Here is a 15647-nt window from a genome sequence, read left to right as displayed (position 1 = left end):
AGACGTGGCAGGGGAATCAGGTTACCTCTTCATCATCATCATCATCATCATCATCACAATAGTAATAATAATATGTAATAATACTATTATATATATATTGTATATTATAAAATAATATATTGTAGTATTAATAATACTATTATTTTATTAAAATTTTTTCAAGATGCAAAAATGTATATTACAAAGTTTCTGCCAAAGACGAAACTCATTCTGAGCCAACGTTTTTTTTTCTCTCTTGCGCTGCGGAATTGTGGGTAATCGTCTCCGATGCTGGGTCTTAGTGCGCGTCTCTTACTGGTATAATCAAAATCTGTGCACGCATGTACTGTTTACTATAACACTGTGACCACGTGTGTGTGCGTAAAACATATTTTATTTTTTGTCTGTATGCGTGTGTACAGTGCGGGTGATGAAGAATAAAGCAAAAGCAAGTCTTATTAGAAAGGTTAAAGATCCATTTTCTCTTTTTGTATCAGCCTACTCTCTGTGCCTCCCCCTCACACACACAAACACACACACACAAACACACACACACATATACATACACACACACACACACACACGCACGCACGCACGCACACACACACAGACCCCCTTTACTTTTGCATTCACAGACACACACACACACACACACTCTTTTTCTCTGCTCTACAGAGAAACACTGCTCTGTCGCGATTCTTTTCAAAGGTAAAGTGCAGGTTAATTTATTTTATTTTTACTTTACAGCAGTGATTCCGTTAGTGTGTCGCTCAGTCAAGTTTTATTAAAGATATTTCTTGTTTATTTTTTTCGTTGTGTGCGCACGAGAAGGGGAGCTTACTTCAGATTCACACACACACACACACATACACACACACACACACAGCACCTGCACACACAAACAGAAACACTTAACTGTCTATTTATTTTTAAGTAAAGTGCAGGTTAATTTATTTTATTTTTACTTTATATTTTGTGCTAATTATTTTTATGTATTTATATTTTGGGGCTGTGGAACAAATAATTTGAGTTTCCATTATTTCTTATGGGAAAATTCGATTTGGTTCACGAAATATGAGCCAACTTCTGGAATGAATTATGCTTGTAATTCAAGGTTCCACTGTAGGTAACACAGTAAATTTCTTTTTTTTTTTTACCAGTTGGGTTTCAGAAAGTTGTTCTGCCTCCATGTTTCGATGTCGTTTAATCAAGCTGAGAGGATGGTAGAGGACTGAGTCCTGTCAGTTTATGTGAAAATAAAAGCATACAGCTTTGTCATCTACGTAGCAGTGAAATCCAAGTTATATCTCCCAAGAAGCAGGGTGTTGTTTAACCAGTACCGTTCCCCAGCAGAGTATCTCTCATACACACTCTGCCACTGGAAAATGAAAGAGTTTGCACACTGCAGTAAACTATTACTGTTTTGGATTGCAATGTAGCATAACATTATAAAGTTTTAATATCACGCTGGATGTTCTGAGCTGGATGGTGTGAAATTGAAAGTGTTCTTCAGTTTTATTTACCGAGCTCTTTTTTTTTCGCAGAGTTGGCGTACACCATGTTAAGGTAAAGCCTAAGCTGGCTGTGTTGAACATGCTAAAGAGGCTGGACAAAATAAGGTTCCGAGGGTCAAAGCGAGATGAGTTCCTGGATCTGGCCGAGTCTCCAACCGCCTCGGATAACGAAGGCCCCCCCGAGGACATCATGATGAAGCCTCGGCTTTCCTTACGAGACCCAGAAGAGCTGAGAGAACCAGTAAGTCAATTATAGCAAACATCAAACCCAAATGAGACCTACAATAGATGCAGTAATACACTTAGTCTTATCTCAAACACAAATCAAGTTAAAAATAAATTTCATCTCAGTTACTATAGCTGTCACTCAAACCCAAACAGCTTTATTAATCAAAACGGTTCTTTAAAATCTAACAAGCTGTCACTCAGTCCAGGCTAGCCTTATCTAAATAGAAAACAATTACCTAAAATTTTTTAGAATTTACAATCCTCAGTGTCGCTCAGCACTGAGGAGTTAATATTCCAATTTGTTTCTGCCTGTCAAATCGCATTGGATTCGGCAGCTCCCTTAAAAATCAGGCGATCAAAAGCTAGATCAGAGCCATGGCTTAATGATGATACCCGTGCTGTTAGAAGGGGATGCAGGAGAGCTGAACGTAGGTGGAAAAAGGACAGGTTACAGGTGTCATTGGAAATGTTAAGAGGAAGTTGGTGTCATTATCAAAAAGCTGTGAAAGCCGCTAGAACTAATTTTTTTCTGATCTCATTGTTTCTAACTCTCATGACCCTCTTGTTCTTCTTTAACACATTGAACTATGTTCTTAATGCTAATGAGCCTGTCCTTCTGAAGGCTTCTATGGAAACCTGTGATGAATTTCTTTATTATTTTATGGACAAGGCTATACACATCAGGTCCCTTATTTTACCATCTGTTAGCGACCCACCAAGTTTATGACCTTGTATGAATGTAGTCGAGCATTTTGAGCCTGTCTCCCTTACTTTTTTAGAGGATTTGGTCTCCAATAGTAAGCCACCTCGCTCCCCTTTTGATGTTACCCCTCCTAATTTTGTTAAGGAAGTTTTTCCCACTTTGGGTCCTTTTATTCTTGCTATTGTCAATAGCATTTTAATTTCTACTGTGATGCTGAAAAATTTTAAACATGCTGTGGTGCAACCCTGTGGTGCAAAAAAGTCTGGCCTGGATCCCTCTGTTTGTCAAATTTTAGGCCTATCTCCAAGCTACCTTTCTTGGCTAAACTTCTGGAAAGGATTGTCTATTTGCAATTGCAGCCCTTCCTTGATGAACGATCAAGGCAATTTTGGAAGTGTTTCAGTCTGGATTTAAAATCCGCCACAGCACTGAGTCTGCTCTTTTAAGAGTTTTTAATGACATTTTCTTAGCAACCGACTCTGAAGACTACTACTTTTGCTTCTAGATTTAACAGCGGCTCTCTGATAGAACCTTCTGTGTCAGTATAAATGGTTTCACTTCCAACTCTGCTGCCCTTCTTTAGGGGGGTACCACAGGGCTCTATTCTAAGTCCACTTTCTCTGGCCTTCAACCCAGTGTGAAGTATTTTACTGAGATGTTTTGTGTTTCATATTTTGTTTCTACTTTTATTATCATTATTTTTTTATTATTATGACTATTATTAGTAGTAGTTTGTTTTTTGGTTTGTTATGTTTTAGTTGTTTATTTTTCTTCTTACCATCTTTTTATTTTATTTTATAATTTTATTAAATTACTTATTAATATATATATATTTTTTATATGAAACACCCTGCTGTTTTATGGCCTAAATGTTGACTCTTTGTACAGCACTTTGGTCAGCTTTGTTGTTGTTGTTGTTTTAAAGTGCTTTAGAAATAAAGTGCTATGGTATGGTATGGTACAATTCTGCACCTTATTATTATAATAATAATAATAATAATAATAACAACAACAACAACAACAACAACATTAATTAATTAATTAATAAATGAATGAATTATTTTTTATGGCTAATCTAGCTATAATTTTCTGGTTGGGTGATTTAATCATTTTATTATCCTGCCAGTAAATAATAACTACAACTTTTATGGTTGCTCATTTAACCTTTTATTCAAGCATTTTTACATTAAAAACTATTTAATTTACAAAAACATTTACACAATTTATTAAAAAGAAGATAATAAAAAAAAAAAAAAAAAAATTCCTTATCAAGAATAAATACATCCAGCACCCATGTGGGTCACGAACAGTGACAGAAGTTGTTTAGAAAAATCTTTTTTGATTAATGAAAGAAATAACAGGAAATCCTTGTAGGTGGGAACCATTTTGAACTTTACATCTCTGTCATTTAGTTTTAAAAGTGAGCACATGCAATGGTGAGCCATTTTACTTTGGCACGGCAACATTTTATTAGGTGTTTCATTAGGATTAGAAAATGAGTATTAGGGCCAATATGGGATTAAAAAAAAAAGTTTACACTCGGAAATTTCCTGCCCCTCCCCTTCCAACAAGAAAAAAACTAAAAAATCTAAAGATCTTATCAAACCTAACTTTTTCCCTGGATTGAGTAACAAGCACATGCTTGTTATTTTAGCCCAGAATCACCAGAGCTTGATTTGAGTGAGTTTTTTTCTGGTAATCGTTGGAGTTTTTCCTTGAAATATTCTAATTTTCGCACTACCTTGCACACTCTTTGTTTATTTTATATACATCTGTTACATATTTAGTTTATTTTATCCCCCTTCACCGGTCTTTATTTAATCTGTACAGTTATTGTATGCCGTGTACTTACTGTGTACAGCGTCATGTCTATAACAAATCAGTGTCACAAAGTTCAGTGTTTTATGTTGGTCTGTGCTTGAGATCCACAAACAGCTGGAATCAAATTACGATGTCATTTAAATCATTTCCATTCACTTATCCTGACTTAATACTAATTTACTTTTAATGTCTTATTTCAAACATACACTGCTAGCTTTAACCAAACCTAGATATAGCTGACACACAGGGAGGCAGTTAAAACAACTTTGCGACTCTGATATCTGACTGGCTCTGCTGCTAGACACGGCCGAGGTCACGCACTGACGTGGTCTTTGTTACCACTTATTTTGTTTGTCTGAGGTTTATTAAATGGAGTGTTATGAAAAACATCTTACCTAACCCTCATAATCATTGATTGATTTATTTATTTGTTTTAAAGCTGCTTGTCTTTTCTGCACTGGAGACCGTAAACGTGATTCTTTAATACGTCTTTGACTGTTACAGCGGGTGAAATGCACTTGATGTTCCCGGCGAGTGTGTAGTTTTGTGCGCAGATGCTGTTTGGTGTCCTGCCCTTGCGTCTGTTGTCGGATTAATTGCACTAATTCACAGCCCGGAGAGAGATGGAGAGATGGTCTGGTGTTGATAGACATTCAGCCCAGAGTTTGCTTAATGCCAATGCCTTCCTGTTTATTCAGCCCTCTTCCTGTTGACTTTGTGCTGAGGGAAGCTCCAGTAGATTAAACATGCCACCGTAACCGGGCCTGGCATTTCCATCAACAAGCAGAGACCGACTCACAGCCTCAGATGCTCCAGATGTAAATGCTTCATAGCCCAACGTTGCTCGATTCATTGGCCAGTCATAGATTCTGGATAATAGATGAAGGCCTGCGCTGGAATCATGTTCTCAGACTTTGTAAGAGATTAAAAGTCATATCTGCGCTGGTGTACGTGTGTGTATCCCTTTGTGTTCTGTTTTTTTTTTTTTTTGAAGAATTTCCCGTGATGCAGTTTATTAAGATTAGTCATCACATTGTGTAAGCAAGACATGAGGACAGTTTCTCTTAACTCTGCAAAGTGACCTTACACTTTCTCTATTTCTTTATTTCTCAGTTCAAATTCATTTTATTATTTATTCTTCTTGTATTTGTTTTTTTTACAATTTCTCTCTTTTTTACCTCTCTTACCTCTCTCTCTCTCTCTCTCTCTCTCTCTCACTCTCTATTCCTCTCCTCTGATTGGTAACAGACAGAGAGTGGGTATTTATGTGAAAGTTCCCCGTGGAGGAGGAATTGCTCTCTGTGCTATTTCTTGCACATTTTATTTTTATTTTCCACATTAAGACCACATAATAGTTAAAAAAACAGGGGTTTTCAGAGTGACACAGTCTGATCAGAAATAATTTTTTTTTTTTTTATAAAAAAAAAATATTCCACTGCCGCCTTGCACCTCCAGGTTCCAGGTTCGGGTCTGTGTGCATGTTTTTACAGTCCAAAGACATGCAGATTAGGCTAATTAGCGTTACCAAATTGTCCATGGTGTGTGAATGGGTGTGTGGGTGTGTGTGTATTTTGGCCCTGTGGCTATTTTAGCTTCCCAGGCAATCTGCGACCCTGTATATAGGATAAAGCGTATAGACAATGAGTAAATGATTGAGTGAGTATTTTTAATCATTCAGTTTTGAACTACAGTTACATTATATGCCACAAAAATGCTGAATAAATCATTTATGTAGAGTTACATTTAAAAAGAACTAAATGAAGAATTATTGCTTGATGTGTCCCCCGCACCTCTACCCCGCCGGGAGAGATACCACACAGCACACACGATGACGGTACCTGATGATCTGTTTTTTTTTTTATTGTCAGCGAAGAGAGCATATATAAACATCTGGCCAGATGCTCCGAGTCACATACATCCCTTGACATCAAAACAACAAAAGTCATTAACATGTTCTGGGGAGAACAAAGAGAGGAAAGTCATATAGAGACCCACACACAGATAGACATCAGGGGACACATTAATACGTTCCGGAGAGACAAAAGTGTTCGAGCGAGCCATAGGAAGTTGAGGGGGGTTGTTTTATAGATGTATAAATAATACAAAGCAACATATGGCAGAAGACAAAGATAGAGGCTGAGAACATTCCACATAATGGCAGAAAACCCTAACACTATCGTAGTTTTGTTGTATGCAAATGTTAGTACACCCTCTTTAAATTCTATGTGTTTTTGTAAAAAACATAATAAAAATCCTTACATCATAGTATGTCTTAGTATTAGAAAAGTACAACCACGGGTGAACAAGAACATAGAACGTTTTACACTGTACGATTGTTTATTTAACAAAAATGGTGGCTAAAGAAGTTACATCAATAAGTAGATATTGATCAAAAGTTTGGGGGTTTAAGCACCAGCACCACCAAATTGCCATTGTTGAGGCCTTGAGCAAGACCCCTAACCCTGACTTCTCCAGGTGCGCTGTATCCTGGTTAACCCTACGCTCTGACCCCAGCCTTTTAACTGTGATCATTTGACTGTGCTGCAAAGGTACCTGTGACAAATAATTTAATCTTATCTTATTTTACCTAAGTGAGTGCAGACCTTTGCCAAAACCCGTGCCATATCTGAGGCTGGGGTCGGTGGTTCAGACATCAGAGCTGGAACAGTGTCACGCTCCAGAGACTCTATCTAATCTGTTGTCTGGAGGCTATAAGTTCACTTGCCCTTCCTTTGACCAGTACTGTATTCCCCTGGAGCAAAGCCTCAAGCATTATCGACCTCAGATTTCAACCTGCTTAGCTGGAAATGAGCAAGAAGGAAGGCAAGGAGACATCACATCCCTGAGAGGAAAACACTAGCTTCCTGATGCGTGATGCCTCTACATGCCATTCCCAAATGCATGTAGAGGCATCAGGAAGCTAGTGTTTTTCTCTATCTTTATAATGTATTTATTTACACGGTTTATTGTTTATAATTCTTTTATTTCACTTGGGACTTAAGTTGTTTTTCAGTTTTAGACAAAGGGTTTGGGGTAAAGCTGAAAAAGGGTAAATTGTGTAGAAATAGTGCTGCACAACTTTAATTTACAGGTTAGAAATTTAAATCACAATATGCATCTGTGCAATTATTTAATCGCATCATTTAAGTGGAATCTGGAGTATGCTGAATATGACTTATGGACCCAGAGACTCGTGCTTAAATCAAAGTGCATTGCTTGTTTTAAATTAGTGGCCTGTGTGTGGTTTTGGTGACCAAGAAAGACTAATTTGGTGCTTCTTGAATATTATCCTGAATAACTAATATGAAGCACTGGCAGGCATCATGACAAACAAGAAAGCGTCTAAGAGACATGAAAATTACAGACGCTTTTACATATTATTAAGTTGTAAAAAGAGGGATTTCAGAACCTGATAGACACGAGACCTGGAATATAAATTGCCTTAGTATTAATTTTATTACTAAATGGTACATTTGCTAGTTAAATACTGTAGTTAAAATCCACAATTCCAATCTCAAGATTTCAAGTTATTGCATTTACAGTATGATTTAAAATAATAGTGATTAAAAAATAAATAAATAAATAAAATCATGCAGCCCTAGGCATAAATATGACACTACAGAAAGGGCAAATACAGAATAGCAAGAAATGTTGATGATATTAAAGAAGTTACCATAAATAATAATAATAATAATAATAATAATAATAATAATGCTTAAACAGACGTGCAAGTAGAGTAAATAGTCTCCTTTAGTTTTATAATATAATATATGCACCATTATTTGTTGCTGGTATTAACTATGTTATAACTACTATTTGTTTTCATGGAATAAGCCCATTTTTAAGCGTAAAAGTGAAAATTCTAAAGAAAGCTTTGAACGGCAGAAAGGCTAGACTGTTGGTCAGCTTGAAACTGAAAACATAAATTTCTACCATTAACAGACCTAAAGTTCAGTTATATTTGAAAAGCAAAGTGCAAAACGTCTAAACCTGGTCGAGGTGGGCGTTCTGAAAGCTGTTTCTACTGTTCGAAGATATGTTTAGACCAGCATTTAACATACTCAACAAAGTATTAATAATGCGTTAAAAGCTAAACATTATTTTCTCAAAGAATTTAAACACATCATGGTGCGTACATTTTATTATCGGTAAACTATGACGGTCTATTTACTTCTTGCTTGTCTCTTTAGAGTGATGAAAAACACTCGGCTTGGGATTTATGGGTAGTTTAAGTTTAAAACGCAGTCACTGAATATTCCTAACAGTAAACTTTTTACATTTTATTTTATATGTTTTTAAAAGACATATTTTTCCATGGGATATTTTTCCACGTCTGAGTTACTTCCTCTTTCAAGTAAAACAAGAGTCAATAGGACGAGGCAATATGCATATCATTTGAATGAGCGGCGAAAGCTCTCGTCTGTTCCAGAAAGTTTCACCTTTAACAATAGCCCTTTCTCTTTGCCTCAGATCAGCGATTTACTGTAAATGATGGGGTCTACAGTAGCTCGGTCCATTCCTTGCTACAAAAAAAAAGGAGTATAAATGTATACACTATTTTACAAAACCTGTAGTCTTAACCAAGGTAAAAAATAGTTACTTATTCCATTAGTATATGTAGTGGAGGAATTGCAATGAAAAAAAAAAGTTACAATTAAGGTGCATTAATGAATACTGTTAACAATTTAAGGTGCATCAACGAGGTAGAAAAATGCTATTAAATAATATATGAATATGGATATGAATACTGCTTCTGTGTTGGTTGTTGGTTTACAGTATGTGGGAGTATCCTATAAGTCTCGCCACAGACCGGGATTCGTTGTGCAGACGGGGATCCTAAGTACAGATAAAACGGGAAGGGTTGGGTCAGGAAAGGCGTCTGGTGTAAAACCCGTGCCAAATCCGATATGTGGCCCAGGAGCCGCCAAAAGAACAACAAAAATGACGGAGTCGATCTTTTGTTATAAAAATATTACAGTACCTGAATTATATTCCAGGCAGATCTAACTAGAAAGTGCTTAATTGTGTTCAGTACAACATGTCCTACACCATCAAAAAAAGCAAGTTTGGATTTATATCAACATTGTAGAACAATATTGGATTTTATTTTATTTATTATTATTATTATTATTATTATTATTTTTTTTTTTTTACAAAACTATGAAATAACACATATTTCCTGACAAAGTGACTTGTCTTCACTATGGAGAGCTTTATAGTGGTTTATGTTAAAAAAGAACTGTAAGAGACGTGCTGGTGGAAGAACAGCTGTTTCCAGCTGATGTGATTTACAGCGGTTAAAGTTTAGGTGAGAACAGGAAATAAGGTTTATTTTGGACGTTCCGTGACGTTAACTGAGAAATGTAATTGAACAATTGCTGAAGGTCGATTTGTATCATCATCATGTGATTAATTTCCTGTACCAGCACAGCTCTGGCAGTAGCTCCAGCCGTGATATAAATTAAATGGGGTTGATATGAACGAGCCTCGTTTCTATAGTAACAGGTTATTCTCAGTAACCCATACATCACACTGGGCTTCATTCCTGACTTACTTCAGTGGCATTTTGTACTTTCTTTCCTTCTGCCTGTGGATGAACGAACATAACGGGAGATGACAATCTGGAGATGAACGTGTGTGTGTGTGTGTGTGTGTGTGTGTGTGTGTGTGTGTAAATATGGGCATATGTGTGTAAAATCTGCTTCAACAGCCAGGCTCTGTTTTCCTCTTCGTGGTTCATATGCATGGCAGGTGGGCATCCTGGCACCAGCTTGGCACTGGATTTTCCCAGTATGTGTGTGTGAGGGTTGGGGATGATGGTGTATTTCTAGCGAAGATGTGACAGGCTCATAAGACATTTTCTTGAGACTTGAGACAACAGCTGAGGCGAGCGATGACTCAGACCAAATCTCGGATTCCTTTCCTTTTCACTCCCTCGGTCTCCGTTTCAGTCGAGCTCTTTCTCTTACACACACACAAACACACACACACACGCACACACACGCATTACTTGACACACAAAATAAATAACTAAGCAGCATGACTTGTCATGTGTGTAGTCTGTAGTGCGGTATACTTGTCATCTTCACTACATTACTGCACATAAGCACACACGAACTGTATCCCACAATGCACTGCAGTACCGTAGCATGTCATGTGTGCTAGGTCGAAACACCCTGTGTAAACAGCGCAGGTCTAAAATGAGTGTATATGGAAAGATCTCCATTATGGAAACATTATGGAATTTTAGCACTCCCAGAATGCATTGCTTTGCACAGCGGAGGTTCTCAATGTTGTCTGGAAGAGTTGGTCATGTGACTAATCAACACTTATATTTTTATGATGTAGACTTGTGTGTCATAAAGTGCTTCTATTTAAAACCTTCCAGTTTTGTGTCACATACTTACACACACACACACACACACACATAAACACAGTCTCAGGTCTGTGCCTCTTTTTTCCCTCATTTGTTTACACCTTAGTCTACTACGGATTTCCCCTGCTTTGTATTCTGTGTGTGTGTGTGTGTGTGTGTGTGTGTGTGTTTCTGTTTGGACCAAGCCCTGCCGCATTGTATGCGTATAGCAGCCTATTTTTAAGGACAGGGAGCTGCATTGTGTGTGTAGGTGTGTGTGTGTGTGTGTGTATGTGTGTGAGAGAGGCTGAGAGAAGAGCAAACCCACACCGTCAGTCGCAGTGGCCTCTTAAAGAGACACCCTGCCTCTCTCTCACGCCTGCACTCTCTCCCTCGCCGACGTTCTCGCCCCCTCCTGCCGCCTCTGTGCGTATGAAGTCTGAGCGAGCGTACTGTATAGTCAGCTCTCTGCATCGCACACCGCCGGTCACCAGGAGATCCCACCCTCTGACTGACACCGCGCTTTGCATTTTCAGGCCAGAGCAGGAGGCGGAAAAGCGTGGATTCCAGTAAGGTTCACCCGCTGCATGTGCTCTATGTTTATTACACACCTTTTTGACACTTTACATCCATCCTTAATCTGTGTAGGAATGATTAGACTGTAACCACGTGCGTGTGTGTGTGTGCGTGTGTGTGTGTGTTGGACAGGCTGGATCAGGGGCTCTCAACATGGCCGCCGTGCAAGACCTGAGGAGCGACTCGGAGCGTCTCAATGAGGTTAAAGGTCATCTAGAGATTGCCTTACTGGAGAAGCACTTCCTGCGTAAGTACTGATCATAAGATGTGGCTTCCTGTGTTTGCGTGTGTGTGTGTGTGTGTTTTGAGATGTGAAACACTTAAAGTCGGCAGTTTAGCATCTAGCAAACTGTATGTGTAATCACGTGACACCTCAAAGAGTGTTTAGCTTGATGTTTTTTTTTTTTTTGATAAATTGCTTCATGACATTACACATCTTAAGTCGGAAGAGTATCACCATTCAGATGATTTCCGCTCTAGGTTTTAGCGTTTACACTTGAACCTGAAGCGTCTCGAGCGTGGAGTGGAGTAAAACCAGACCGTACAGTATTTTGAGCAAGTTACTGTTTTTATCTGTGCAGGAAACATTTGCTCAAAGTTTAGATAACATCGTGTCATAGAGTGTCAGAAACATCTGCCTGTGAGATGAGCATCAACTTTGAGCTTACATTACGTATTATCTACTTTAGACTCATGTAGAAGCAGTTCTCATACGATGTGTGTTCGCGGTGCACACTTCTGTTTCTTATTGTAAACACCAGGCCCCCGATTTTCTCCCTAATTTAGTTGTGTCCAATTCCTCCCTATCACTAGGGGGCTCCACATTAAGGCTACTACTATCACTCAGTCGGGAGGGCCAAAAATAATCATGTGTTTCCTCCGAACCACGTGACGCCCTTTTCGAACTGCTCATTCACACACCTTTGTTGGCGACGTAATTCTTGGAGGACAGCTCTATCTCCTCTTTTCGGCTGTAGAGTCGTGATTAATGTCGAAGCACTAAGTACCTCTCATCCCTCCCCTTTGAGAGAGCTCGGCCAATCAGCTCTCTCTAGACCTCCGGCTGCGAGAGGTTACAGCATCACCCGGGAATCGAACCCGCGATCTCCGGATAATAGTCCGAGCACTTTACCACTCTAGAGACATGGATGTCCTTGTATGAGGACATAAAAGTTTTATACACTGTCCTTGTATGAGGACCGTTCGGTACAGTATAACTGTTTCGGGAAACTTCTTCCAGTTTCAGGGGATTCGGTGGAGGGTTAGCTCAGTGGTTAAGGCTTTGGATAACAATTCGGACGGTCCCCTGTTCAAATCCCAGCACCACCAAGTTGCCACTCTTGGGCCCTTAATCTTCAACTGCTCAGATGTAAAAAAAAAAAAAAAAGGAGAGATAAATGGATGAGGTCGTCTGCTGAATGCTCAAATGTAAATGTAAGTAATTGATTAGTCAGAGTTATCAAATGCTAATAAAGAGAAATGTGATCAGTCACATCAAATCAGGTATTATGTGCATTTCAGCTGATTGAAGTTATGCGCTTTTTATTTTCATTTTTTATATTCCTGGTTCAACAAGCTCCTTTTGTAAAACCAAGTTTATTACTGCATCATGTCCGGTTCCTGAGATAAGGCCAGTGCGAGTTTGGTTACGAGGAGCGTCTCTTAAGATTTATATAATATTTAATTAAGGATTCTGTGATCTAATAAGAAAGAGGGAACCCTCAGCTTCATTTTGACACCAGGGTTTCCCCATGCTGCGCCTAAAAATAACTTTACTAGACACTTGATTTTATAGTGAAAGAAATGCACATTCAAGCTCATTTAAGTGCTTTAAGACAATGTTTAGGATCTCGCTTTTGTTAAAGGATTAGAAGATAAGTGATTTATCTACTGACTTTTTGCACAAATTGAAAATTGTATACACTTCAGCTAGTGCACTTTATTAGCCATGGCATAAAACTAACCTGTGTGACTTAATAGCTGACTTGATATGACGAGTTTAATAGAGTGATACATGGAGCGATTCTTTGATTCATCTCTAGAACTAGACTTTTACTATTTGTGAGGATTGAAAGCCCAGCAGAATGTGATGTTATGAAAGGATCATCAATAATGGGGTGATGGGGTTCAGCCCAGTGTAGTACTGGTACCACCCCAATGTTGATTTTTTCCCAAAAGTGTTATTGTCCAATCTGCTGTGTTCCTCGTCTACGCTAACAATTCTGCACTTGTTCATAAGTGGTACATTTATATTTATGGTATATTAATTTGTAGTTGTTTTTAAAAAAAGTTCCTGTTTTTACTTGCATTACAGCAGAAATAAACAATCATTATTTATGTTTATGGAGTTTTTGAGCAATGGACATTGTCGCCAAAGATATTTACGAAAATATCTAAATTTAAAATTGACGAATATTTATATATTTTGTTGCTTTACCAATTTATCCTTTAGCAAGAAAAAATGTTTTGAGACTTGAGGCGACGTGAGGAATAAACTAAATAATAAATAAAGAGATCCCTCCTATAATGTTACTCTATAAGGTGAACATGCAGTTATTTAACAAGAAACGCGCCACAGTTAATATAAAGTCCAAAACATTGTTCTTGGCCGCTTCAGATTCCACTTGATTTCCTCAAAATCCAGAAAAAAAGTGCTGACACTGGAGACCCCTTCCATCCATACTATACATACATACAGAAACAATAAAACTGACATTTTTTTAAATAAATCCATGTGTACGTGGTTACTATAGAAACGGTAACTTACTGGTAATATTGAGTTAATATAATCTCGTAACCTGAGCTACTGTCTGTATAGGAAATGCATCAACGTTACACAGCACAGATTTTATAACCACTGTAATCTTGTGTGTTTATGCCACTAAGGCAACTGTAACCGTGTTTAGATTTGTCTTGTCACATTGTGTATGGAAGTGAACGAGTGATGATCGTCCCATTCCATGATGTTGTTAGATATAATAAAGTAGGACAGCTTTTTTTTTTATTGACCCACAGGGAGCTCATTGCAAGATCTCTCTCTCTCTCTCTCTCTCTCTCTCTCTCTCTAAAATTCAAAGCAAAAAAGAGGGAGGTTCCAAACACTTCTTAAAGTCTTAGTGACTTTAAAAATGATATAAAATTTCTGTATATGTTGTGTGTGTGTGTGTGTGTTTACTTTAAAGTCTCCTTTGACCCATCTCAGCCTGGTATTACCAACACAATAATAGCTCTGACCCATTTAACACTGCCATCCAGCTGACAAGAGGTTACTTTGGTTCAGGAGTTGTGTACGTGTTTATCTTGGGTTTCCCCATTACACTCAGACACATGCTGATTCCTGCTTTCTCCACTTCCAGCGTACAGTTATGATGATTCTGCTTTTTTTGTTTGTTTTTTGAGAGAGAGAAAGAGAGAGATGGAAACATGAGAAAACATGACTGACGGAATCCCGTGTGTAGATTCAGTTACTCCTGAAACAGTGTGTAGATCTACAGTGTGTGCTCTGTCAAATGGGGGATATTTGTGTCTTGGTTTATTTAACAGGACAGCACGATGGAGCAGGTAGTGTTACTGCCTCACGGCTCCAGGGTTCCTGGTTCAATCCTTGGCTTGGGATAATGTATCTTTCAAAACCTTTACTGTGACAAGATCTATAATAGAGAAATAACTGTTTCTCATATTTAATTTTTTACTAAATGAACTAAACTTTCATTTTTTTAAATAGTGTGTTTAGCATAGTATTCTCGCTCCTCTAGGGTTGGGGTGTTCTCACCTCTGGTCTGTGTGTAGGATAGGCTCCAGGCCCTCGTGATCCAGAACAGGGTAAGTGGTATAGAAGATCCACTATTTTTAGCTGGTATCGGCTCAACACCAATACTGGGTTCTATTATAAGACCTTATCTGCTTTTAGAAGTGTAGGACATGCTCCCTCTGAGCTACTGTATGTATGTCCTAAAGTAGTCTTAGTTCTACACTAACTCTTCACAGCTCAGCGATCAAAAAGCTTTTCTATTATCAGTGTTTCGATCGTTTGTGTTTAAAAGGTAGCACTGGGAATAAACTCTAACGTTTCCCATTTAGTCAGTGCCAGTCCAGCATTACCACTTCCCCACTACATGTCAATAAATATGTGAGAAATCTGCTGTCACTATTGATGGGTTGTAATGTAGAGTATGGATCAACGACCAGCAACCCCTGTTAGGCTACATCAGGAGTCAGGTCGAGAAAGAATGTCAAACATTTGATGCGCTCACTAGCAGTACTGGCACGACACTCAGTCAGGAGGGTAAAAATGAAATTCTGTGCCTCTGACATGCTTCTGTATCAGTTACTGTATCAGTAACATCAGCTCCAGCTGCCACTTAAGAACCACCTGAGTGTGACTCATGAAAAGTCGAATAAAATACGATGCATCTCCATTACCATAGCGAGAGACTGTATACAGATCTTATGAACTTATGAAACGAATCTA

The 15647-nt window shown here is 38.3% G+C and overlaps 1 protein-coding gene across 2 annotated transcripts in view; it reads left to right on the top strand.

Moving 5' to 3' along the window:
• Nucleotides 1-15647, top strand: part of gramd4a (GRAM domain containing 4a) — a 58042-nt gene that overhangs the window by 6048 nt on the left and 36347 nt on the right. The window contains exons 2-3 of one of the 2 annotated variants that reach the window (XM_053508612.1): nt 1524-1734; nt 11309-11423. In XM_053508612.1, coding sequence (XP_053364587.1) covers nt 1524-1734; nt 11309-11423 — 326 coding nt within the window. Of the gene's footprint in view, nt 1-1523; nt 1735-11059; nt 11170-11308; nt 11424-15647 lie in introns of those variants that run through there. The other variant, XM_053508613.1, reaches the window with a different exon arrangement.

The sequence above is a fragment of the Clarias gariepinus genome, chromosome 12 (assembly GCF_024256425.1).
Source record: "Clarias gariepinus isolate MV-2021 ecotype Netherlands chromosome 12, CGAR_prim_01v2, whole genome shotgun sequence".
Taxonomy (NCBI): Eukaryota; Metazoa; Chordata; class Actinopteri; order Siluriformes; family Clariidae; genus Clarias; species Clarias gariepinus.
Note: the sequence above shows the minus strand (reverse complement) of the source record. Positions and strands in the feature narration are given on the sequence as shown.